General features: G+C 36.5%; 1 protein-coding gene across 13 annotated transcripts in view; it reads left to right on the forward strand.

Annotated features, from left to right (window-relative positions):
- The first annotated feature begins 2,451 nt into the window (after nt 1-2,451).
- The window catches only part of LOC143041063 (uncharacterized), a 234,938-nt gene continuing 209,447 nt past the window's right edge, over nt 2,452-27,942 (forward strand). For 12 of the 13 annotated variants that reach the window (XM_076212710.1, XM_076212703.1, XM_076212708.1 and 9 more), the window contains exons 1-2: nt 2,452-2,562; nt 7,348-7,442. In XM_076212710.1, coding sequence (XP_076068825.1) covers nt 7,362-7,442 — 81 coding nt within the window. In that variant the 5' untranslated portion in view covers nt 2,452-2,562; nt 7,348-7,361. Of the gene's footprint in view, nt 2,563-2,666; nt 2,782-7,347; nt 7,443-27,942 lie in introns of those variants that run through there. The other variant, XM_076212704.1, reaches the window with a different exon arrangement.

Below are 27,942 nucleotides of genomic sequence, written 5' to 3' on the forward strand. Positions count from 1 at the left end.
TATTATTATTATTATTATCACACACACACACACACACACGCACACACACACACAAACACACACACACACACACATATATATATATATATTTTTTTTTCTGCATATATGTATGTGTGTGTGTGTGTGAACTCATAACTAATCCAGCCACCATTTGGTGCAAGTATATACCAAATCATTAGCACATTTTGGTTATGAGGAAATGCAGTAAAATTTTGAAAAGTCGGGAGAGTGAACAAGTGTCTGTCGACCCCAAGTATTGATACATAGAAAACAATGCACACAGATTACAAAGCCCAATGGACAAATGCTCAGGGTGACCAGATTTTGAAAACCGGAATACGAGACACCTAAATTGGAGAGCTATATGGACAATGTGTACCGGCTATGTGAAGCGCACAAAACAAGCTCGCAGCTCCAGAACCTGCTTCATTGACTTACGCTTTTTTCACTAGCTTTAAAGGGGTATGTCCACTGTATACCGTGTTGCCAGATCCGCTCGATGCTCATATATACATATATATGTATATATATATATTATATATATATAGATATAATATATATGTGTATATATATATATACGTGTGTGTGTGTATGTATATATATATATATATATATATATATATATATATATATATATATATATATATATATATATACACACATATATAGTTTCACTCAGATATTGTTGCTTTCTAATTAATATACTGGTGAAATGTAGAATTTTCTCAAATTTTCATGCGAAGTATTTAAAATTTTGAAATATGGGACAAAACGCGTCCCGGGGAGGGTAGATACGGGACGCGGGACAAATGCTTTAAATACGGGACGTCTGGTCACCCTGCAAATGCTATACCAGACTAGGATAAGAATAATATGGAAATCTGCTCTGAAGATTTTAAATCATGGTTGACATCTGACCATAATTGATCAACACGTGATACACAGGTTTTAGAATTTGTATACATTCTAGATACAATAAAATAAATTTGACGGTTCATAGTACCACCCAAATTCGTCACATCAAACAGTACAGAATGCAATATTTTATCACACATCTGCTAAAAGAAATAAGTCACCAAAGAAACAGTTGCATCGACATAAAATACTGGTGCTATATTCAGCTACCCTAATAAATATAAGAGAGGTGACAACTACTCTTATAAAGATTTTGCGAAAGAGAAAAATAGGGAATATGACTGAAGCCAACATAGGCCTACTGCAAATATGTGATCAGTATTTTCCCAGCCGCACAATATGAAGCATGAAAGAAAAATTCGCATTGTAAAACTAAACACAAATTGTGGTTAGTATTATTTACCCTAATGCTGCTTTTTACGACATAAGTAGATTAACTCTTGTTATTGCAATGTAATCTCACCAGCGAAAGAGTAATATATCTCAACTGGAGAACAGGTATCAAGCTTGTTGATCTCGCTAATTGCTAGTGTAGTTAGAGGTCACTGCGCTACCGTTAACTTGGCACGTCTTTTTTCATCAGTGCCCCAGTTTCTAGGGGCAAATATGCTTCGAAGAGATCAAGGAGAGATTTATGAATTGTGTAATAAAGGAAGGGACAGTGATGTCAAGCCGGATCAGCATTCTAACTGGATTACAAATATATAATGGTGTAGCATGATTGATCCGTAGATGCCTCACACAAAACCTTTAGAGCATTGGCTGATTAAAACCGCAGTCAATATCCAATACGAACTGACGCAGTGGATATATACATTTACATATATCTTAGAGGTAGAACTTAAAAAAATCACTTATTTCGAACAAATTTCTTATGGGTAAGTCCTGGAAATGTTGTTAGCATTCAAAATTGGGTTGTATATACTGGTGATAACATCCTTCACCTGTATTGTCTATTTAAGTTATATACTACATCTTTCCTGTTGTTCAAATGAATATTGATTGCATTATCAGTTGCTCAGTGCAGCTAATTCTATTCTGCGCACTTCCTTGACGAGCTTATACCTAATATATTCAATTTGTATATAAGAATATATCATAGATATTTTCAGTTATATTAATATATTAATTTATTCTAGTTTGATTGAACCTTAAAAATGATAAAAATGAATTTTATTTCCTTATCTTTGTTGTAATAGGTCTGTGTCGTCATCGATGATTCCTGCTCTGAGAATTTCCCTAGATTTCCCCTAGATCGTAGTACATTATATGTATAACCACTTAGATATACTGGTAAAAAGAAAATTTTACTTCAGAAAATATAATTATAAATAAAATGATTGTTCTTATCTTTCTCTTTAAATAATTAAATATTTACAATAAACTAAAATATTTACGTTCTAATATTATTCTAAGTTTATATTAAATATCTATTAAATATTTATTTTGTAAAAAATACATAATTATTATTAAATATATCTTGTTACTGAAAATAATATCTTGCTTGTAAGTAAGTGTTCCATAAAGGGATTTTCTGTGAAAACAGGGGAACAATTTTTGTTTGTAAGCGTGGGGTTGCTATTCTGCTATACAAGCGGCGTGATCGTATTTGTTTTCTCGTAATTTGATGGTCTCCAGATGTCGAAGGTCAGATTTAAGTAGTTTCATTCCATAACACCCTTTCCCAGTATAGTATAACTGATAGTATGAATGGTTGGGTTTTTCAGTATTCTGAAAAATAGAACGTAAATACCTGTTCCAAATGTCGATAGTGGTAGTGGCGAGAGGAGGTCGGGCGTCGCGAAGCGTAACTAGTTGTGTGGGATAGTTCAGTGGGTCTCACCAATGGCCAGTGTTTATTTACTGGTATGGCAAATATTTCTATGTTGTGACGAGTCAGTATATTCTATATCCATGGTTCTGTTTGTAGAGGGCAGAGCTTGTATCTAATTAGACATTGAATATTGAGGAATCTGCATCCTCCAGAACATTTGTAGTACAACTCCTATTTTGAGGTAGTCGTATGGAATTGTATAAGCATTATTTTCGATATTTATATAGATGAGCCCAGGAATCATAGAAGTCTTAACCAATGGCATGATTTCCTTCCCCCACTTGTCATAAATATGACAAAACAAATTTCATTTGATGAAAACATGTCTCCTTTAGTTATGTTAAAGTCCTGGAAATGATTTTATTTTGTAAAATGGTTATTTGCCGTGAACGTTCATAGAATGCGATGTGACAGGATGCACCAGCTGACCTAATTTTGTTGGAAGGTAAACATGAATCTGTTTCAGATGAAGAGTGAATGTTAGAGATATGGGAGTAATATTCTATTGACTGAGTTGTGATGGCAAGTTTATCACACATTGAAAATATTCTTGACAGCACCAGAAAATTATCAGGTTGGATTCTCAGAACATTTACATCAAGAGATGAAGATTGCATGATTACACTGTGGAAAACCCTGGTTCTACCATAAATTTAATATTCTTCCCCAACTGTGGAACCCAGACAGTGTAGGGGAGATAGAGAGACCTAAGTGTCCAAAGAATCTTCACCAGCAAAATTGAGTGTGTTAAAGACGTGAACTAGTGGGACAGACTCAAGCACCTCAAACTCTATTCACTCCAAGGTGCAGAGAATGGTACCTGATCATTTACAAGATTGAAAGGGTGGAGGGTCACGTCCGCAACATTGGAGTGACACTCGGCCAAGAGAGGATGAGAGGAAGATCTTGCTATGTTGAAGGAATAGCCAGCAGCACAAGGAGCACCATATCTCTCCAAGCAAACTACCTGAGCAGCCCCCCAAGCACTTCAATAGTCCCCCCAACTACCTGAAGAACACCACATCCTGCACGAAGTACCTATTCAAAGATAGCTGGATACCTTTCTATACAAGAAATTGAAGACACACTTCCCACACCATCCAATGGTAATACATGGCCCTACTAGAAGCTGGTACATTGTATACCACTTCACTGGAAGCAACACGGCCAGGGTGGAAGCAGCGGCAGTTCCTGTAGGTGAGGCAAAGTTGCTGAAATCTCCATAAGGTAAAATAAAGTAAGGTAATGGCACAAAGCAAAAAGTGCCCTGCAAGCAAGAGTCACAATGTCAAGTCCAAACAAGAAAATAACATCAACAGAGATAGATTTTGCGGTTTTGCTATCACAGTGCCTAATTAGAGACAAGCTAAGAAACAGCTACACAAATACAAGTATTGGAGATTGACTGTTGAATTGACTTTGAGGTCAAATGCAGTAGTAGGAGAAAGTAACCATCAATGGAACAGAACTAAGACACCAGTCAGATTTTCACCACCATGTCATGGAAAAAACATGCCTGCTTAACAACACTGAGACACCTACAGAAGACAGACCTGCCAGATCGGACATACTAGAGGACATCCATACATATAGCAAAGGCTCTTTCCCCCTTACAAGGGAGGTAGCCAAAAAACAAAGGCATAAAATCCACTCCCATCTATTCTATCCCCACATACTCCACTTCCATCCACCCCACTCCCACCCTCTTATCTTGGCTCCTCCTGGATGATGGGTCATCCCTGCATCTCACCCACTGCCTGAGGACACTACAGTTATTAATAATGGACCTATAAGAGATGTTCAAAATCCAATCAAGTACCATTTATGATGACACTAACAATGGTCTCAGGACATTAACCTCTTCACTCCGGGGCACATCGCACATCTGGCAGCATTAGCTGCCCGACGTGCGGTATTGCGTCATAATCGCATTATAAAAAATAAAGTCAGTGCTCAATCGTTTGTTCTCTTTCACCCGTGTATTTTGATAACCATAGAAAATATGATAAAGCCAGTTTAAAGAGAATGAAAGTTACGTAGGGATGACTACAATAAATATAATCAAGATGGCGACGTCGGCATCATCGAGCACCCACTTGCTCCTCATGCCGCCTACGTAGGTGTCACTGTATGGAAGTGGTTAAATGGTCACTTTCTGGCTGTAAATGAATTGTATGATCAATGACAAAGGAGGTCTTAGTCATAGCAATATATGGAAAGGGATAAAAGAAAATATCTACTTTACTCCAGATAACACTGAATATTGAAAGATGACTAAAGGGGCATCAAAGTGAATTTATTGATGATTGTGGGGTGTGGAATAGGAAATCTAGTTCAATGAAGAAATCCAAATTTCTTCTGAAGGATTGAAAAAATTGAGTTTGTCTTCATCAAAAGTGGTTACTATTACACAAGTTATATAAACAAAACTCGTGCCACAGCCAGGAGCAGAAGACATTGTAATGCAGTATTTTTATTCTACAATGCAGTGAGAGGCAAATTACAAGAAAAGGGGTCTTGGGTTGAAAAAGGAATGCTTTAGCTTTCTGTAGCTGTTGTAGAATGTACTGGAACCTGTCCAAAGTCCATTGGTACACAAGGAAACAGCAAAACCTAGGTCTTGTTTTGTGACATTTTTGGTTTTTAACACATCCCATTGATCCATTCAGTAGGCCTACCACAATTATATGATCAAAGGTGTTTACCAACTAATAAATCAATGGCAAATTCTCTTAGATTTGACAGGACAATTTTAGATTTGACTTGACAATTCCTTATGGCACAGACCACAATCATGAACCCTATTGCCCCTCCTCAACAGCGAAGAGTAAAAGGATGGTCTATAAACCACATAAATAATCAAAACAAAAGGGGGAATCTTAGAGGAATATAGGTGAATAAAATAGCAGATTCAGAGCTTTTGAAAGTATTTCAATGTCCAAGTGTTCTCGAAAAACAAAATGTACCCACACGATTTTAATGATATTCCATTTAACATGTATAAGTTTGGAGGAATCATTTGACAGGTGATTCCTCCAAGGTATAAGGAAATTGATTTGCCCATTGAATACTGAACCATCCTGCCGCAGGTGTAGAGTGAACAAACCAAATTAGGTTGATTAAGACTATCTATCCAAGATGGTAGCTGAAAAGTCAGTGTCTGTTGTCTGCAAAGTATATTTGAATATATCAGAGGATCTGTATGTTCAAATGGACAAGAATTGTACATGAATGAAATACAACACAGAATTGAAATTGAGTAATTTTGTAAGTGATAGCAACAAATGCTTTTTAGCATGTCTGCTCTTGTCAGGTTTTATCATGACCGTTGGAAATAGGGTATAAGTTTGGAGGAATCATTTGACAGGTGATTCCTCCAAGGTATAAGGAAATTGATTTGCCCATTTAATACTGAACCATCCTGCCGCAGGTGTAGAGTGAACAAACCAAACTAGGTTGATTAAGCCTACCTATCCAAGATGGTAGCTGACAAGTCAGTGTCTGTTGTCGGCAAAGTATATTTGAATATATCAGAGGATCTGTATGTTCAAATGGACAAGCTTGTACATGAATGAAATACAACACAGAATTGAAATTGAGTAATTTTGTAAGTGATAGCAACAAATGCTTTTTAGCATGTCTGCTCTTGTCAGGTTTTATCATGACCGTTGGAAATTGGTCACTTTCTAGACTAGCATCCCTAAACACATATTTTCACTAAGTTGTGGCATTGTAATCTGTAGTCATTGCTTGCCTTACACAATTGAAAGTAAACATTTATATTTGTATGATTTGTCAGAATAAATTGCTCAGGTGTTTGTGTTAAGCATAGATTATCTTCAAAGCAAAAGTCCTATGAATTAAGAATTCTTTATGATTGTTATAATCGGTGTATTAATTAAAGAAGTGATTATTGTCACCATTTGATGACTGTTATGTGCCATGTTATTTTCACCATAGGGTTTTTGATGGTAATTGTGCTCACTGATTATATGTATTGCTCTTCTGAGATTTGATAGAAAAATAGTTCTCAACTAAAGATATTCGGAAACTAATAATAGCAGTACTGAAATTGAAAAATAATAATTGGTATCTAAGTCTGGAGCACATTTCAATGTTTTTTGAAGAAAATGTCAAGGAAAGAAGAAATGTTTATTTCTGGATGGTGATAATTTAAACTAACCAAACCTAACATAGGAAATGCCTTGTATTAGAGAAATGTCATTGTTGTCCTTGCCTTTGTCTTTGCTAGAACATGGAGTGTGTGGGTTGGGTGCTTGCAGTTCAGACTCTGGTTGGTCGAGGTTGAGGTCTTGAATCAGGAAATTATAATTATGCTTGAGTTTGATTGTACAGGTAGCACTTCATGCTAGGCCTTGGTATTAGTTGCTTTATATACATGAACTAATCTAAATCATACCCAACATGTGTACACACCACCAACCCAGAATGTCATCACTAGAAAGCACACCTCAGAATTGAACTATACTTTACCAAATGTATAAGTTGGATGTTGGCGGTACTTTATTGAATGAATGTTATTGTTGTCTATGGCAAGTTTGTCATTTACTCATTTGTCTCAATTTTTTTCATTTCAGACTATCAGGCAACGATGACAAGTGGACTTCTGTCCTTGAAGTGGAACAACCACAGGTCCACTTTCTTTCATGTCCTCTCATCAGTGCGGACAAAGGTATTTATCATGTTTGTTCACTGTGTAGATGGTGGAATGATTTTTTTTTTTTTCTTCCAAATTCCATTATACTACACTTCTATATATTGAATTCCATCTCCCACTTCATTCCCATACTTTATTGAGATCACTCTGCAGTGACTCACAATCCTCTTCGGTGTTCACTTTTTTCAACGTTTTTGCATCATCTGCGAAGAAGCTCATATAACTTTCAGTTCCTTCATCCATATCATTAATATATATAGCAAACATTATTGTGGCCAAAACTGTTCCTTGTGGAACTCCACTAATCACCTCATACCAATTGGAATGTTTGTCTCTTATTACCACTCTCATTTTCCTTTCATGCAAGAAGTTTTCCATCCACTTAAGTAGTTTGCCCTGTATTCCTCCTTCAGTTTCTAATTTCTTTATCAATTTCATATGTGGCACCTTATCAAAAGCTTTTTTCAGGTCTAGAAAGGCACAGACAGCCCATCTCTTTCATGTAATATATGTTAGTCTTGAATAGAAATACATCAAGTTTGTGACACATGATCTTGTCTAAATCCAAACTGTCTCGGATTTAATACTTTTTTTTTTCCCTTTGTTTCCCCACTTATATATTGGTACTATATTTGCTCTTTTCCAATCTTTTGGAACTTTTCCTTCCTTCAATGGACTGCTTATTAGAGGACTATGTATTTTGTCTGTTAGTTCGTCCCTGCATTCTCTCAAAATCCAGTCTGTCATTTCATCTGGAACATGCAATTTTCTAACATCGAGATTACTCAAGTGATTCATTATTTCCTTCCTTGTTACTTCTCTTTCATAGAGGGGGGGGGGGATTTTCCCTCCCACTTGACATATCTAAGTTGTATGTTCTCCCTTGTAAACACTGATTTAAAATGTTTATAATTTCTGCCATTTCTATTTCCTCTGTGTATTCTATTCCTCCTTGTCGTAGTTTCACTAATTCTTTTTTTGTTTTTCAGTTTGATGTTTACAAATCTATAAAATAGTTTTGGTTGATCTTTACATTTTTCTATGACATCCTTTTCATATTTTCTCTTTTCTTATCTCTGCACTTGTACATATTCATTACTATAACTAGTATTTATATATATATATATATATATATATGTGTGTGTGTGTGTGTGTATATATATATATATATATATATATATATTTTTTTTTTTTTCACCCATTTCATCCAAGCTTTATCCCTTTTATCTTTTAACTCTCTAAATCTTTTGTTGTACTAATATTTTACATATTCTTTTTCTTGTTTTTGTCTTTGAACATACTTTTCACTCCTTATGAATTTTTGTTAAAATTTTCCATTTCTCTTCTACTGTTGTTTCTTCTTTGTGTATCCTTTCCCAGTCTGCTTTTTTTTTTTTTTTTTTTTTTTTTTTTTTTTTTTTTTTTTTTTTTTTTTTTTTTTTTTTTTTTTTCTCCATTTGATCAAAATTTGTTTTTCCATACACCATTCTTCCCTTTATTGTTCGTTTTTTCCCATGTATTTTTCTTCATTTAGTTCCAGTTCAACTAATATGTGGTCACTTAATTATTGGTGTTTTATATTCAATCTTATCCACTATTTCAGGTTCTGATATGATTATTAGGTCTAGTCTCGATGGCTGTTCCTCATTTCTATACCTAGTATTCTCTTGTATCCATTGTGTCATTGTATGTTCTATAATCATATCAAGTACATTTCCCCATAGGTCATATCCACCCTTCACTGTCATCTCTTCCCAGCAGATTTCTTTACAATTAAAGTCACCCATTAAAACTATTCTTCCTCTATCTTCCATTATCTTATTTAGCGTTATCCTTGTGTCCTATAACATATTCTTGTGTTCTCTCTTCTCACAAAGCTGTTTTAGGAGGCACACAATTTACCACAAACTTCCTGCTCTTCTTGCCCCTGTCCTCTATTTCCATCATAATCATCTGTACTCAATTCTTTCCATATGTGACATTCCTCACATTTATATCCTTAGTCAGGAACATAACTCCACCACCTTGTTTTACTTCTCTGTTTCTAATCCAATAATTATATACACCATGACCTACACTGTCAGGTGGTAATGGACCTTTCAATTTTGTCTCTACAGTTCCCATTATGTCAGGTTCTTTTTCCTTCTATATTTGTGAAGGACACTTAATTTTCTGTTTCCCTTCTGTTTTTCTGTCCTATGAACCATTTCCTCACTTCTGTATCCACTACTCTCTGATAGAATTTCTCTTTGTCTGACTCTGTTCTGTTCTCGTTTTTTTTCCTTAGGTTCGATTCTTTTTGTTTTCCCTTCCTCTCTTTCCTCTTTATTCATCTCTCTTTTTATCCATACCTGTTTGTACTGATCACTTTCTGCCAGTTTTCCTGTTTCTGAGAAGACATTCTCTGCTGTCATTTGTAACCTGAATTTAACATTAACCCCTTTGTTATGATGACGCCTACGTAGGCATCACGAGGAGCAAGTGGGTACGCAAGGATACCGATGTCGGCGTCTTGATTATATTTATTGTAGTTGTACCTGCATGACCCCCATACTCTGTAAACTGGCTTCATTATATTTTCTATGGTTATCAAAATTCACAGGTGAAAGAGAGAATGGGCAATACAGCAGTGACTTTATTTTTTATAATGCGAGTATTATAATGCAACATTGCACAACTGGCAGCTAATGCTGCCCGTGAGATTTTGGCCCGGAGTAAAGGGGTTAATTGGTCTGGTCTTGTCTATACTGTGTTTCCCCAGTTTATATATTTCTTCAATTTCTTTCCCTATTTCCTGTTCACCTTCTTGAAATATTTTGAGTACCTTGTTCACTCTTTCTCCTCTCTTACTCATGTAGTCCTATTTGGATTATGCTTCTTTTCTATTCCTAATATAATTATACATTTCTTTTTATCTGCTAAGTATCTTACTATATTCTCCTTCTCTCTCATCACTTTAATAACTGTGTCCTTAGTGTGTTCCTTCATCTGTTGTTTCACTATATCTCTAAATTCAATTTTGCTATTCTCCTGAACCTTTTTCCAACCACTTACCTCTTTTGCTATGGACTCTTTATTCTCTTTATTATTCCTCTTTAATTCCTCATTCTCATCCTTTACTTCTTTTAACTGTCTTTTTAGTTCTTCTATTTCTTTATTTAAGTTTTGGTTCTTTAGTTCTTCCAATTTATCAACTCTATGTAATTAGTGCAAGTTGGCAAAACCTAACCTCCAGTGATTCATTCATTTTTGTTAGTTTTTCCTCTAAAGACTTGCTAATCGTGGGAGGTTGTCATCTCCTTCATTGAATCCATAGAAATAATTATCTCCACTTTCTATTGTGCTGCTCTTATCTATATTTCTAATTTTGATGCTTTTATTGACTTCGACTTCATATGTGTCATCTGCACATCTCTTGTTTACATTCCTTCAGACATCTGGGGCCTGTTTGTCCCCTTCCTCATTTTCTTCCATTTTCCTCAATAGTCCCTCCCCTTCTCCTTTTTCTTCTCCTGCCTACTACACCACAAGCTTTCCCCTTCCCTACTAATACAACACAGATACTCCCTAGTCATTGAAAACAAAGATCCCCCCTCCCAGAGTTCCAATCTTCCCCATCAATTCGACGTGTGTGTGTGTGAATGAAATGGGTATGAGTGGATTTATGCTTTTGACTATGGCTATCCCCCTTGTAAGGGGTAAAAAGCCCTTGGTATATTTACCTAGTTGTATTATACAGGAAGGGAGGCTGTGCTCATGGTGACCCATCTTTGTATCTTTCAGCATCAAGTTTTTTCTTAAACGTGTCCTCTTGTTTTTCCATTGTCCTATTTTGATAAATCATCTCTATCTAGGATTTCCATTCCTTTCATGATTCTATAGTCAGTAGATCTCTTTCTCTTCTTTGTTCGTATATTAATTTGGAGAGAGTTGGTGCCAACTTTGTCATTGCTCTTTGTATTTCTAATTTCTTTATCTTTTTAGTACTGGGTGTCCATAGTGTTGATGCATGCTCCATTTTTGGTCTTATTAGTGTAACTAATATTTTTTAAATTATTTCCTCATCCAAATAGTCAAATGCCACTTTCATTGACCCTTAATAGGTTAAAGGTTTATTGATATGTTTGTCTGGTGAAATGTCTTTGCTGATTATTACTCCAAGGTCTCTTTCCGAGTTCACTTTTTTGACTTCTGCACCAATTTTATGATTTCTCTATATTCTATTTTTACTTTTTCCAAACTCCATTGTACTAAACTTCTTGATATTAAAGTTTACTTCCCACTTTTGACTCCATTTCCAGATTTTGTCTAGGTCTATCTGTAATGATTCACAATCCTCCTCTGTACTTACATATATATATATTACAAAGAACCTTAATAAATTTGTGTAAAAAATGTCATAAAACCCTGTTTGATTGTTTACCGGTAATTAATCAATCATGGTTTATAAATGCCATACAAAGACTGGTGATTAATTATTAAACCAAACAATTTCCAATGGTTAGTTTTCAATAGAATAGAACAATAATAGAGCACATTACTGAACTGTTATGAACAGAGTCAATGGAGCACATCGTTATTAGAAAAAAAACACAGTCAGTGATCACAGACGACAGTCAATGTTTATGAAGGTGTATCATCGCTCACGAAGCCATCGAATTCCTCATCCTCTGTATCGTCATAGAAGAGGTTGTGGTATAAATCGGCCAATTCTGATGCAGTGACCTCATCTGTTCCCATTTCGATTTCGGATTCATCCGATTCCTTTTCCGAGTCGTAGCATGCATCGAACATTGCAGGATGGCACTTTTCTGATTTACGGAAACCGTTCTGAATAGTCGATTCTTTAATTTTCTTCCATGATTGAATGACCCACATGTAATGCACAAATTTAGCATTAATCCCTTCCATACGGTGCCGCACACGTAGGCGTCATGGGGAGCGAGTGTATTCGCGAGGCTGCCATATCGGCGTCTTGATTATATTTATTGTAGTCGCCCCTGTGTTTTTACATTCTCTCAAATGTGCCCTGAATCCCATTCTCTGTGGTATTCAAAATTCGCGGGTGAAAGAGAGAACGATCGATATAAGCGGTGACTATATTTTATGATGCGAGTATTATTACGACACGTCGTACGGCTGGCATTGGCTGCTGCCACTGAGATCTAAGTCCATGACGCCTACGTGTGCGGCACCGTATGGAAGGGGTTAAGGAATCGGGTACAGTTTGTAATTTGTAATTGCAAAAATGGCCACCCGCTTGTTTTTGTTTGATCGCAACACACGATGTTGGTGTTGGTACCAGTCACTGTTGTATTGTATGTTCATGCTGTTTAGTTAGGCCTGTTTTATTTGTGATAATGCCTTTATTAATAACAAGAGCATGTAAAGCGGGTAAGATACTGACAAATCCTACCTTCTCTTTGTCGTTTGTCTCGATCGTGCGCGCTGTATTATGACATTAATCAACTTTCATACGACGAACCCGGTCGGTCCCCCCACAAATCCCCGATCCAAGAGGGCACCCAGCTAAACTAATCGTTCATTATTTTTTTTTTTTACTGCGTAAGAGGGCAATTTCTAACCAGAATCCACAGATGACCCGCACCCCAAATTTTGGCCCCTTGTGGAACACCACTTATCATTTCTTCCCATTTTGAGTATTTGTCTCTAATTACTACCTTTATTTTTCTCTCAGTCAGGATGTCTTCCATACATTCCAATAATTTACCTGCAATGCCACCTATTGATTGTAATTTTCTTATTAATTTCTTGTGTGGTACTTTGTCAAATGCCTTTTGTAGGTCTAGATAGACACAGTCTGCCCATCCATCCCTCTCTTGTATTATATCTATTAGTCTCGAGTAGAAGAAGATCAGGTTTGTTGTACATGATCTTCCTTGTCAAAATCCAAATTGATTTGGGTTTAGTATAGATTTTTCTTCCAGGTGTTTAACCCATCTACTTTTGATCACTTTTTCACATATTTTAGCTACTATACTTGTTAGGTAGACCAGTCTGTAGTTAGTTGGATTTTCCTTGTTTCCTCCTTTATATATTGGTACAATGCATTTTTCCAGTCTTGTGGTACTTTTTCTTCTTTGAGCGAGCATTTGATTATAGTGTGTATTTTATCTAAATTTTTCTGCACATTCTTTCAGTATCCAATTTGCAATTCCATCTGGACCATGCAATTTTCTGACATCAAGGTTTTTTATTTGGTCGCTGATTTCCTTCTTTGTTACAGTTATTTCCTTCATGGGGGGGGGGATTTCTGTCTCTCTGTTCCCTCCCAGTTAGGTGTGTTCTCACTTGTGAATACCAATTTGAAGTGGTTGCTCATAACTTCTGCCATTTCTTGTTCTTCTGTATATTCATGACTTCCTTGGCGCAGCTTTTCTATTTCTTGTTTGTATTTTAGTTTACCATTCCCATATCTGTAAAATAGTTTCAGTTGTTCCTTGCATTTTTCTATTATTTCCTTTTCATAATTTCTCTTTTCTTTGCATATGTTTACATAATTGTTTCTTAGTTTGATGTATGTTTGCCATTTGCTCTTTTTTTTCCAGGCTTTGTCTCTTTTATCCTTAGCTTCACTACATTTTTTGTTGTACCAGTTCTTTATGTATGTTCTTTCTTGTTTTTTGTTGTACATATTTGATCACATCCTCATTATAAATTTCTTTTACTATATTCCATTTCTCTTCCATCCCTGTTTCTTCATGTAGGGATTTTTCCCAGTTTGCATTATGAAACAGTTTTTCAAGTTTCTCAAAATTCGTTTTGTTGTACATTGGTCTTCCTATTCTATGTTTCTCATTTCTTCTTAGGTCTGTTTGCTCTTTTAGTTCGAATTCTATTAGTACATGGTCACTCTTTCCTATTGGTGTTTTGTAATCTATTCTGTCTACAATTTCAGGTTCTGATAAGTATTAAATTCAGTCTCGAAGGTTCCTCATTGTTCCTGTATCTGGTATTTTCCTTTATCCACTGAGTCATTGTGTATTCAATGGTCATATTGAGCATCATGCTGCCCCATATGTCCTTTCCACCCCATACTGTCATTTCTTCCCAACATATTTCTTTTGAGTTAAAATCACCCATAATTACTGTATTTCCTCTTTAAGTATATAAGTTCATGTTTAGTATCTTCTAACAATTTGGAATGGTCGTGTTCTGTGCAGGACTGTGTTTTAGGGGGGCACATACACTACTACAAATTTTCTACTTTTCATGTGATTGTTTTCTACTTTTATCATAATTGACTCTACATTGATTTTTTCCTTCTGTTAACTTTGTCACATTTAAGTCTTTCTTGGTCAAAAATAGCACTCCCCCTCCTTGTTTTTCCATTCTTTTCTTCATCCAGTAGTTGTATAGACCTTGTCCCACAGTGTTAGGTGGTAGATTACCTTTTAGTTTAGTTTTTACTATTCCCATTATGTCCGGTTTTTCTGATGCCAGGTAATAATTTAGTTCATTCAGTCCTGAGATCATTCCATCTATGTTGGTATAGGCTAATTTTAATTTTTTTCTTTCTCGTATTTTTCTGTCTGCTTTGTTTCCTTTTTCCTGATATACCATTTTATCAGCCTCGGGTCCACCACTTAAAAAAAAAAAAAAAAATCTTTTTTCATTCGCTTCATTTCTAAGCTTTTTCTTTTTCTTCATCACTCATTTCTTTCTTTATCCATACATTTTTGTGATTTTCACTGTTTGCTAGTTTTGCTGCTCTGGATAGTACTTCCTTTGCTATCATTTGTGACCTAAGTTTTACTTTTAATGGCCTATATTGTATTTCTTTTGAGTATCTACCTATTCTATATGTGTCCTCGGTTTCTTTATCTAAAGTTTGATCCTCCTCTCGAATCTCCTTCAGAATCTCTAGCAATCTCTTTTTTCCTCTCTTTATCTCTGATACCTAGGAACATCATGCTTTTCTTTAATACCATCGATTACAATGCATCTTTTTTTTATCCACTGTGTCCCTAACCAAATTTCCTTTCTCTTTAATCACTTGGATTACTGTTTGCTTAGCATTCTCTGTTCAATTATTTTGCAAGCCAATAGCTATAATAGGCAGCAAGGGATGGAGATGGGAAGGGGTGATGGGGGTGGGGTGGGGGGGTTCACTGAGAACTTTGCCCCAGGGTAGCACTTAGGCATGTAAGGGCCCTGGTTACTAGGCCAGATAGAGTGAGAAACAAAGAGGTGAGGAGAATGGGGTGGAAAAGGAAATGAGAGATAAGGTTAATAAAAGTGTATTAGGATGCTTTGCACACTTGGAAAGAATGAGTGAAAAAAGATTAGTAAAAGAGGTTTGGAAGGCAGAGGTAGAAAGAGTGAACATGAAGGTGTGACCAACAATGAAATGGATGGATGGGGTAAAGAGGGCATTGAGAAAGATGGGAAGGTCCATTGAGGAAGGACAGAAGATGGGGATGAGTGGGGAATGGTTGTGTATGGATGATGCTGTGATAAATGAAAGGGAGTGGATGGGGGATGGAGGGTGAGGGAGTATGTGTGGAAAAATAATTTCATGCAGCCTGAAGGGATTTCTCCCTGTCTTCTCTTTCTGCATTAAGGAATGGGGAGGGGGTTGCTGATTTAATGAAGTGGCCTTGCTGTGGATGTGCTGTGTCTTGTGACACTGCTTCTGACCCAGGGCAGTGAGCAAGATGCAGGGATGACCTATCATCTAGGAGGAGCCAAGGTAGGGAGGGAGGGAGGTGAATGGGAGTGGAGTATGTGGGGATGGAATAGGTGGGAGTGTATTTTATGTAGGTGGGAGTGTATTTTATGCCTTGTTTTTGGGTACCTCCCTTGTAAGAGGGGAAAAGCCTTTGATGTGTGTATGTGTATATATACTGTATATATATATATATATATATATATGTATGTGAATGCATATATATATATATATATATACAGTATATACATATATGTATATATGTACATATATATATAATTCGTGGATTTCAACAATGAGGGAGTACCTGTGTTGTATTAGTAGGGAAGGGGAAAGCTCATGGTGTAGTGAGAAGGTGAAGAAAAAGGAGAAGGTGAGGGATTACCGAGGAAAATGGAAGGAAATGAGGAAGGGGACGAACAGGCCCTGGAAGTCAGAAGGAATGTCAACAAGAGATGTGCAGACAATAGAGGTGAAGTCAAAGAGATTAACTTCTTCACTCCGGGGCACATCGCACGTCTGGCAGCATTAGCTGCCCGATGTGCGATGTTTCGTCATGATAATCGCATTATAAAATATAAAGTCCGTGCTCAATCATTCGTTCTCTTTCACCCGTGAATTTTGATAACCATAGGAAATATGATGAAGCCAGTTTAGAGAGAATGGAGGTTACGTAGGTACGACTACAATAGATATAATCAAGACACCGACGTCGGCATCATCGCGTACCCACTTGCTCCTCATGACGCCTATGTAGGCGTCACCGTATGGAAGTGGTTAATAAAAATGTAGAAATTAGAAATATTGATAAAAGCAGCGCAATGGAAGGTGAAGGTAATTATTTCCATGGATTTAATGAGGGAAGAGATGACAACCTCCCCCAGTTAGCAAGTCTAGAGAAAAAACTAGCAAAAATGAATGAACAGTGGGAGGTTAGGTTCAGTCATCTTACACAGATTACACAAAGAGTTGATAAATTGGAAGAACTAAAGAAGAATCAAAACCTAACTAAAGAAATAGAAGAACTAAAAAGACAGTTAAAAGAAGTATAGGATGAGAATGAGGAATTAAAGAAGAATAAAGAGTCTGTAGCAAAAGAGGTACAGGATTGGAGAAAAGTCCAAGAGAACAACAAAATTTAATTTAGAGATATAGTAAAACAACAGATGAAAGAACAAACTAAGGATACAGATATTAAAGTGATGAGAGAGGAGAATATAGTAAGAGACTTAGTGGATAAAAAGAAATAATTATATTAGGGATGGAAGAGAAGCATAATCCAAATAGGACTACAAGAGTAAAGGAGGAGAAGGAAAAAGTAAACAAAATATTAGAAGTAGTTCAAGAAGAAAACAAGAAAAAGGGAAAGAAATTGAAGAAATATATAGACTAGGGAAATACAATATAAATAAGACCAGACCAATTAAGGTTAAATTCAGGTCACAAATGACAGCAGAGATTATCTTATAAAAAGAAGAAGAAAGAAAGGGTAAACTAGCAAAAAGTGATCTATATAAACAGTTATGGATAAAAAGAGAGATGAATAAAGATGAAAGAGAGGATGAGAAAACAAGAAAAATAGAAGCTAAGAAAAAACAAGAAAAGAAAAGTCAGACAAGGAGAAATTCTATTGGAGAGTAGTGGATATGAAAGTGAGGAAATGGTTCATAGCAGAGAAAAACGGAAGGGAAACAGAAAACAGGATGGAGGTAGTGGAAAATTAAAATTGTCTTACACAAATATAGATGGATTAATAACAGGCTTGAATGAACTGAATGATTACCTAAAGGAAAAAGAACCAGACATAATGGAAATTGTAGAGACAAAATTGAAAGGTCCACTACCACCGAACAGTGTAGGACATGGTGCATATAATTATTGGATTAGAAACAGAGAGGTAAAACAAGGTGGTGGAGTTATATTCCTGACCAGGAAGGATATAAATGTGAGGAATGTCACATATGGAAAGATTAGAGATGATTATGATGGAAATAGAGGACAGGGATAAGAAGAGCAGGAAGTTTGTGGTAAATTATGTGCCTCCTTAAACAGCTTCGTGGGAAGAGAGAGAACACAAAAATATGTTAGAAGACACAAGGATAACACTAAATAAGATAATGGATGATGGAGGAAGAATAGTTATAATGGGTGACTTTAATTGTAAAGAAATCTGCTGGGAAGAGATGACAGTGAAAGATGGAGACGACCTATGGGGAAATGTACTTGATATTATTATAGAAGATACAATGACGAAATGGATACAAGAGAATGCTAGGTATAGCAATGAAGAAGAACCACCAAGACTGGACCTAATAGTCATATCAGAACCTGAAATAGTGGACAAGACATCATCAATAAGTAAAAGTGACCACATATTGGTTGAACTGGAACTAAATGAGGAAAAATATATGGACAAAAAACGAACAATATAGAAAGGGAAGCATGATTTTTTTTATAAAATAAGAGAATTCTTAAAAAAAAAAGTAGACTGAAAGAATACACAAGGAAGAAACAACAGTAGAAGAAAAATGGAAAATTTTGACAAAAATATATAAAGGAGTGGAAAAGTATGTTTGAGGACAAAAACAAGATAAAGGATATGTAAAGTGTTGGTACAACAAAAGATGTAGGAAGTTAAAATACAAAAGGGATAAAGCTTGGATAAAATGGAAGAAAGACAAGAGACCTAAAAAAATGGAAAATATAAACTAGTTATAGAAATCAATATGTACAAATGTTCAGAGAAGAAAAGAGAAAATACAAAAAAGATGTCATAGAAAAATGTAAAGATCAACCAAAACTATTTTACAGATTTGTAAACAAACGGAAAAACAAGCAAGAATTAGTGAAACAACGACAAGGAGTTGAATACACAGGAAATAGAAATGCCAGAAATTATGAACAAGCATTTTAAATCAGTGTTTACGAGGGAGAACATGCAACTTAGAGAAGTCTAATGGGAGGAGAAAGTCCCCCCTATGAAAGAGAAGTAATAAGGAAAGAAATAATGAATCACTTAGTAATCTCGATGTCAGAAAATTGCATGGACCAGATGAAATGACAAACTGGATTTTGAGAAAATGCAGGAAGGAACTAACAGACAAAATACATAGTCTAATAAGCAGTTCATTGAAAGGAGGAAAAGTTCCAGAAGATTGGAAAAGAGCAAATATAGTACCAACATATAAAGGGGGAAACAAAGAAGACCCTACTAACTATAGGTCGGTCTCTCTTACAAGTATGATAACTAACGTTTGTGAAAGAATGATCAAAATTAGATTGGTAAGGCATTTGGAAAAAAAAACATACTAAATCCAAGGCAGTTTGGATTTAGACAAGGACAATCAAGCATCACAAACTTAATGTGTTTCTATTCAAGGCTAATGGATGTAATACAAGAAAGAGATGGATGGGCTGATTGTGCATTTCTAGACCTGAAAAAAGCTTTTGGTAAGGTGCCACATAAGAAATTGCTAAAGTAATTAGAAACTGAAGGAGGAATATAGGGCAAACTGCTGAAGTGGATGGAAGACTTCTTGCATGAAAGAAAAATGAGAGTGATGATAAGAGACAAACATTCTAATTGGGATGAAGTGATTAGGGGAGTTCCACAAGGAACAGTTCTGGCCCCAATAATGTTTGTTATATTAATAGTATGGATAAAGGAATTGAAAGTTATATGAGCTTCTTTGCAGACGATGCAAAATTGTAGAAAAAAGTGAACACTGAAGAAGATTGTGAGTCACTGCAGAGTAATCACAATAAAGGATGGGAATGGAGTAGGAAGTGGGAGATGGAATTCAATATTAAGAAGTGTAGTATAATGGAATTTGGAAGAAGCAAAAAAAAGAATAGTGGGATCATATAAATTGGGAGAAGAAATTAAAAAAGTAGAAAATGAGAAGGACCTGGGAGTCATTATTATGAATATGTCCCCTGAGAAACAAACAAAAAATTTGGAGAAACTTATAATTTAATAAGAATCAAAGTGGCATTTACATACCTGGATGAAGAAATGGTGAAAAAAATACTAGTCACTTTGATAAGACCAAGATTGGAGTATTTAGCGATGACGTGGTCACCAAGTACAAAAAAATGTATAATAAAACTTGAAAGAATACAAAGAGCAATTACAAAACTGGCACCAACACTCTCAAAACTATCATATGAAGAGAGACTAGCAAAACTTGAGCTACAGACATTAGAGCAAAGAAGAGAGGAGACTTAATAACTATTTATAGAATCATGAAAGGCATAGGAACTATTGATAGAGAGGATCTAATAAAATGGGATAGTAGAAATACAAGAGGACATGGAAAGAAAATCAAGAAAGACAGTTATAGAAGAGACCTGAAAAAGAACAGCTTTCCCCACAGGGTAATAGACGTTTGGAGCAAGTTAGATGAGAAAGTGGTGTGTGCAAAAACGATACACAAATATAAAAACAGTCTAGATAAAAGGAGATATGAAAATGGGACATCACGAGCATAGCTCCCCTTCCCGTAAAGTAGATCTAGGTAAATACACCCACAAGAGAGGAATAGATGGGCAGACTGTGCCTATCTAGACCTACAAAAAAGTATTTGATAAGGTACCATACAAGAAATTAATAAGAAAAATAGAATCAATAGGTGGCATTGGAGGTAAATTATTGGAATGGATGGAAGACTTCCTGACTGGGAGAAAAATGAGGGTAGTAATTGGAGACAAATACTCGAAATGGGAAGAAATGATAAGTGGGGTCTCGCAAGGGTCGGTGCTGGCTCCAATCATGTTTGCCATACATATAAACGACATGGATGAAGGAGTGGAGTGTTATATGAATATCTTCGCAGATGACGCAAAAATACTAAAGAAAGTAAGAACAGAGGAGGATTGTGAATCATTACAATCAGACATGGACAAAATCTGGAAATGGACTCAAAAGTGGGAAGTGAACTTCAATATCAAGAAATGTGGTATAATGGTGTTTGGAAAAAGTAAAAACAGAATATCAAGAAATTATGAAATTTGTGTAGAAAAAGTAAAAAAGTGAACTCAGAAAGAGACCTTGGAGTAATAATTGGCAAAGACATGACACCAGACAAACATATCAACAAAATAGTTGGAAAAACCTATTAAGGTCAATGAAAGTGGCATTTGACTACGTGGATGAGGAAATGATTAGAAAAATATTAGTTACACTAATAAGACCAAAACTGGAGTATGCAGCAACACTATGGACACCCAGTACTAAAAAGAATATAAAGAAATTAGAATACAAAGAGCAATGACAAAGTTGGCACCAACTCTCTCCAAATTAACATACGAACAAAGATTGTCCAAATTGGAATTACCAACTCTGGAACAAAGAAGAGAAAGAGGAGATCTGCTGACTATAGAATCATGAAAGGAATGGAAATCCTAGATAGGAATGATTTACTAAAATGGGACAATGGAAAAACAAGAGGATACAAAAAGAAACTAAAAAAAGATAACTATAGAAGAGATCTGGAAGAAAAAAAAATGGCATCCCACACAGAGTAATGGATACCTGGAATAATTTAGATAAAGAAACAGTGTGTGCAAACACTTCAAGATTTTAAGAAAAAACTTGATGCTGAAAGATACAAAGACAGGTCACCATGAGCATAGCTCCGTTCCTGTATAATACAACTAGGTAAATACACACACAGACAGACAGACAGAAGAAGATTGCAAATCTTTTTAAGAAGGCTTGGACAAAGTCTGGAAATGGAGCATAAAGAACAAAGTAAATTTCAACATTAAGAAATGTAGTGTAATGGAATTTGGATAAAGCAAAAATAGAATTTTGGTTCAGTACAAAATTGGTACAGAGGAAGTTACAAAAGTAAACTCAGAAAGGGGCCTTGGAGTAATTATCTCAAATGACATGACACCAGACAAACATGTAAACAAAATAGTTGGAGAAACTTACAACTTAATAAGATCAATGAATTGGATTCAGTGATGTGGCACCCATTTGTAAGGATTAAGGACATTGTCAGGCTCTCACATATGCTGGCTTCAAGGAGGTGGATTTGTCATCTTCTCTGATCAAAGCACATAAGAAAAGTTACAACTGAAATTTCTTCAAGATTATATCTGTGAACAAGTATTGCCAAAATCCATCCTCCCTCAATGCCTTCTGAATATGTTGGACCGACGTTTTGATAACCTCCAACATATCATTTTGAAGAAACGCATAGAAATTAAGAAAGTTGATGTGAAGGAAGCATTCTGAATTGCCAAACAAGCAAAAAAGAATGTTGTTTTATAATTCTATTCCAGGTGAATGGAAGAACAACTTACTGGATTTTTTATATGACTGGCTAAGAAAATCTTATCCGGTTTTACAAAATAAATTGAAACACAGGTTGAAACTTTTTATTAAGAACAGTGATTGGACAAAGGATGCAAATCTTAATTTTGTAGTGAATCTATCAGATAAACAACTTAGTGAAGATATCTCTTGTGCACTAGGTTATGGGTTAAAGTTCACCTATTCCAACAAGGAGTTAGATTACCTAGATATTGCTAAATCTTTTTCTAATGAAATTATGTGAAAGGATTGTAAAAGATCAATGGACCAAATATCTTGAAAAGATGAACATTCTGATAGACAGTCAATTTGTCTTCAGATCTGGAAGGTTGTCTGTTGAACCTTTAAAGCTTTTACTTAGAGTGATTGATTAAATACAAGAGAGAGAGGGGTGGGTGGGCAGTGTGTACCTCAATCTAGAGAAGGCATTTGGCAAAGTACCGCACAGACAGCTTATGTGGAAACTGGAGCATGTTGGAGGGCTGAAAGGCAACCTACTAGAATGGATGAAAGTTTTTTGAGGGAAAGATACATGAGTACCAAATTTATATTGTCCCCTAATTTATTTTTACTTTTTCCAAATTCCATTGTACTACTTTTCTTGATGTTGAAGTTCACTTCACTTTTTTGACTCAATTTCCAGACTTTATCCAGGTCTTTTTGTAGTGATTTACAATCTTCTGTACTTGCTCTCTTTAGTAGTTTTGCATCGTCTGCAAAGAAGTTCATATAACATTCCATACCTTCATCCACGTTATATACTGTATATGGCAAACATTATCAGAGCCAATACAGCACCTTGTGGGACTCCACTTATCATTTCTTCCCAGGTCGAGTTCTTGTCTCTAAGTACCACCCTCATTTTTCCCTTCAAGAAGTCTTCTATCCATTCCAATAACTTTCCTTGTACCAATATGGATGAAGAGATGATGAAAAAAGTCACTGAAACCCTAGTTCATCCAAGACTGGAATATGTATCAGTAGTATGGTCCCCACACAGAATACAAAGGGTAGCAACCAAACTGGTCCCCAGCCTAGCAGATAAACCATGAGGAAAGACCAAAAGCATTGGTTCTACCAGCTATGAAAAATTGAAGAGAAAGAAGTGATATGACAATATTGAGGTCAATAAAGGGAATAGATTACATTGACAGAAGAGATCTCATTGGAGGGCTTTAAGAGGTCATAGGAGCAAATTAACAAAAATCACATGTCTAAAGGATGTAAAGAAATACAGTTCTCTATATAGATGCATAATACCTGGAATAGCTTAGGAAGTGATATAGCTCACGCTCAAACAATACATGAGTTCAAGTCTAAATATGTTAGAAGGGAGGTAGCCAAAGTCAGAGGCATAGATCCACTCTCACCCATTTCATCCCCACATACTCCACTCCCATTCACCACCCCTCCCTCCGTCTTTGCTCCTGGATGACTGGTCATCCCTGCATCTCACCCACTGACCTTGATCAGAAGCAATGTAGGAAGGCACAGCACATCCACAGCAAGGCTGCTTCATTTAATTGGTGACTCCCCTCTTGATCCCCTCATGCAGAAAAAGAGAAGACAGGAAGAAATCCCTTTGGACTGCATCAAAATATCATTCACACACACTCCCTCAGCACTGTCCATACACAACCACTCTCCACTCACCCCTATCTTTTGTCTTCTCCCTTTCTCAACAGGCATTCCCCTCCTTCCCAATACCCCTTTTACCCCATCCATCCATCTCATCTATCTCATCTTTGGTCACCCCTTCATGTTCACTCTCTCCACCTCTGCTTTCCTTACTATTCTTTCTTTCATTCTTTCCATGTGTCCAGACCATCCCAATACTCTTTCATCAACCCCATCTCCCAACTCTCCTTCTACCTCTGCTCTCCTCCTCACCTCCATGTTTCTCACTATCTAAAATAGTAACTCCTACCATAGTCATCAGGCATTTCATTTCAAACACATTTAAACTTTTCTTATGTTCCATGTTTCTGCCCCATACAGTGCTGTCGCCACAATCACCCCTTCATACAATCTCTTTAGCATCCATTCCCAAATGTCTATTTCTCATTACACTTTTTAATCCCCCAAGGCATTTACTTCTCAATCTACATTCTACCTCCACTTTGCTCCTTCCCACCACACTTGCACCTAAGTTTCTAAAGCCATCCAATTCCTCCAGTCTTTCCTCCCTAATATCCATTTCCAACTCACTGCCATCCTCTCTCCTTGTACATCTCATCACCCCACCCCTACCCACACTCATCCTCAACCTTTTTTGTACACCTTCTCAAACTCTGTCACTAACTTCCTTAACCACTTCCATACGTGATGCCTATGTAGGCAGCATGAGGAGCAAGTGGGTACGCGATGATGCCGACGTCGGCATCTTGATTATATTTATTGTAGTCGTACCTACGTAACCTCCATTCTCTCTAAACTGGCTTCATCATATTTTCTATGGTTATCAAAATTCACGGGTGAAAGAGAATGAACGATTGAGCACTGACTTTATTTTTTATAATGCGATTATTATGACGCAACATCACACGTCGGGCAGCTAATGCTGCCATACGTGCGATGTGCCCCAGAGTGAAGAGGTTAATTCCTGCTGTGATCCTGCTACAAGCACATGTCACCAGCAAACAACAACTGGCTTATCTCCCATTTTTCTCCATTTTCTTTAACTATTTCCAATCCCTGGCCCATTATCCTTGCATCTACCTCTCACACCACCCCATCCATGTATGAATTGGACAGCCAAGGCGACACAACAAATCCCTGGCAAAGTCCCACCTTTACCTCAAACCACTCACACACTCCATTTCTAATTCTAACACAGGCTCTACTACTGTAAAAACTCTTGACTGCTCTTAACAGCTTTCCTCCTATCCCATATATCTGCAGTACCTTCCACAGTGCCTTCCTGTCTATCCTGTCATAAGCATTTTCAAAATCCATAAAGGCTCAAAAAACACCCCTATCTTTTCCTAAAACTTTCTCACATATCTGTCTTACCATAAAAATCTGATCCACAAAATCCCTCCTTGTCAAACCCACACTGTTCCTCAGCAATTACTCCCTCTGTTCGTCTCCTAATCCTCTGAATCAAAACCCTCCCATAACCCCTCCCAACTACACTTAGCAAACGGATCCCTCTGAAACCATTACATTTGTACTTGTCCCCCCTTCCCCTGTAAAACTGAACCATACAGGCACTCTATCCTCTTTTAGACAAACATCAAACCACCTTACCAGCCATTCTACCACAACTGCACTTCCCCTCCCTAGACAACCTGCATGACACCCACCCAACCCAGGCATCTCACCTGGTCTCATCACTTCAACAACTGCTTTCACCTCACCCTTCCCTTCCTCTCCTCCACTTTCCTCATTCATCACTATCATTTTCTTAGCACTTCCCACTGCAACTTCTTTTCCCTCCCTATCCTTCACATTAAGCAATTCCCTAAAATACTCTGTCCATCTTCTTACTGCTATCTCATCTATTACCATATCTCCATCTTCACCTTTTACCTTTTCTACTTGATGTGCTTCCCCTTCCTCTCTTAATTTCCTTCCAAAAAATATTTTTATTACTTTCAAAATTTTGTCATACTCCTACCCCATTTCACATCTCTCCTCTTTACCTCCTTTATGTTATGCTTTACTTCTCTTTTCTTTGTACCTCTTGTATGATTCTCTTGTCCTATTTTGTAACCAGTCTGTGAATGCTCATTTCTCTTCTACAACCTTTGCTTCATCATCCCACCACTCACAACCCTTCCTTCTATTTCCTCCTTGTTCCTCACACCATCTGTGCACCCCTTGTGACTCCCTCCTTGAAACATCCCCATTCCTCCATTGCTCCTAGTTCTGCTCTCTCATTCACTCCCACTCTTCTCTCAGTTTTTCTTGTACTCTTTTTCCTTTTCTTTCTCATTTAAGCAGTTTACTTTAGTCACCTCCCCACCTTCTATCCTTTTCCTTCTATCCTTTTCCTCACTCAATGCCAACACATCCAACTTTCTTCACAAATATACTGCCTATTTCTTCCCTTTTACTCTCATCAGTACCACATCCACACACATTAAAAGACCCAAACCTTAGGGTACTGGTTGGAAAACTCCTAGATCCTCTTATCTTTACTTTTTTTAAGAATGTCCCCTTAGAGGCTACAGGGAGAAGGATGCCTAGTCCTATCCCTGTCCTGTTTTTTGTCGTCTTGTATGACTCAAGTGGAAAGACTTGGTGGCAGTATTCTTTTCCCCACCATAGGGTTAGGCAAAAAAAAAGGAAATGAATATTCAGAGAAATGGTACAGGGATGGGGGTACAGCATAATGGAGGGACAGTCGCAGTATAATAAAGTATCATCATTTCTCTATGAACAGAAATTTCCTCTATCACAGGCAAAATGATGTGTGGCTCTGGTCCATAGGGGCACCCCATATAGATCTGAAAGTATCAGCTGCTTGCTACTTAGCCACAATAACATGCAGCCAATACCCCAATACATAAAAATATGCAGGGAAGAAAAAAGAAACTATGTAAAAGACATAATAGACAAATGTAAAGGTCAACCTAAATTATTCTATAGATATATGAATGGTAAACTAAAGAATAAACAGGAAATAGTAAAACTACATCAAGGGAACATGGAATACACAGAGGATATAGAATTTTTCCCAATTAGCATTTTGAATGAATTTAAGTTTCCCAAAATCCATTTTGTTTTACATCAATCTTGCTTTTTTGTATTTCTCATTTCTCTCCATATATATTTCTTCTTTTAGTTCATCCTCTATTAGTATGTGGTCACTCTTTCCAAATTGTGTCTATTCAATTTTATCCACAGTTTCAGGTTCTGTTGTAAATATTAAATCCAGTCTCAACAGTTCATTACTTCTGTATCTGGTATTTTTATTGATCCATTCTGTCACATTTAAGTTTTTCATGGCCAAGAACATGATTCCTCCTCCCTTTTTCTCATTTCTATTTTTGTTCCAATAATTGTATAACCCATGTCCAACACTATTAGGTGGTAGTGGATCCCTTAATTTTGTCTCCACAATTCCCATTATGTCTGTTTTTTCCTCTGACAGGTAATCATTTAGTTCATTCAGTCCTGAGATTAATCCGTCTATGTTAGTGTAGGCCACTTTTCATTTTTTCCTTCTCCATCCTGTTTTCTGTTTCTTTTGTTTTGCTTACCTTGATGTACCATTTTCTCAGCCTCATATCTATCCATTCTCTTCGTGTTTTTTCTTATGCAAGGCCATGTGTGCTTTTTAGTTTCTCTTTTTCTTGATGGCGGCTATAAGGCTGACACTGAAATGGTTTAGGGCATTGAGTCCAAAAGAAGGTTGTGAATGGACTGTGATGATTAGGTCATAGGAATTTTGTTATTGGGATCTATGATCTTTTGGAGGATAGCTGTCTGCTGCTGTGAGACTGTTGGTATCCTATCATTGAGTGTTGAGGTAACAGTTATTATTACTTCCAGTTTGT

The sequence above is a fragment of the Oratosquilla oratoria genome, chromosome 30 (assembly GCF_046742065.1).
Source record: "Oratosquilla oratoria isolate Oo_2021 chromosome 30, ASM4674206v1, whole genome shotgun sequence".
NCBI lineage: Eukaryota > Metazoa > Arthropoda > Malacostraca > Stomatopoda > Squillidae > Oratosquilla > Oratosquilla oratoria.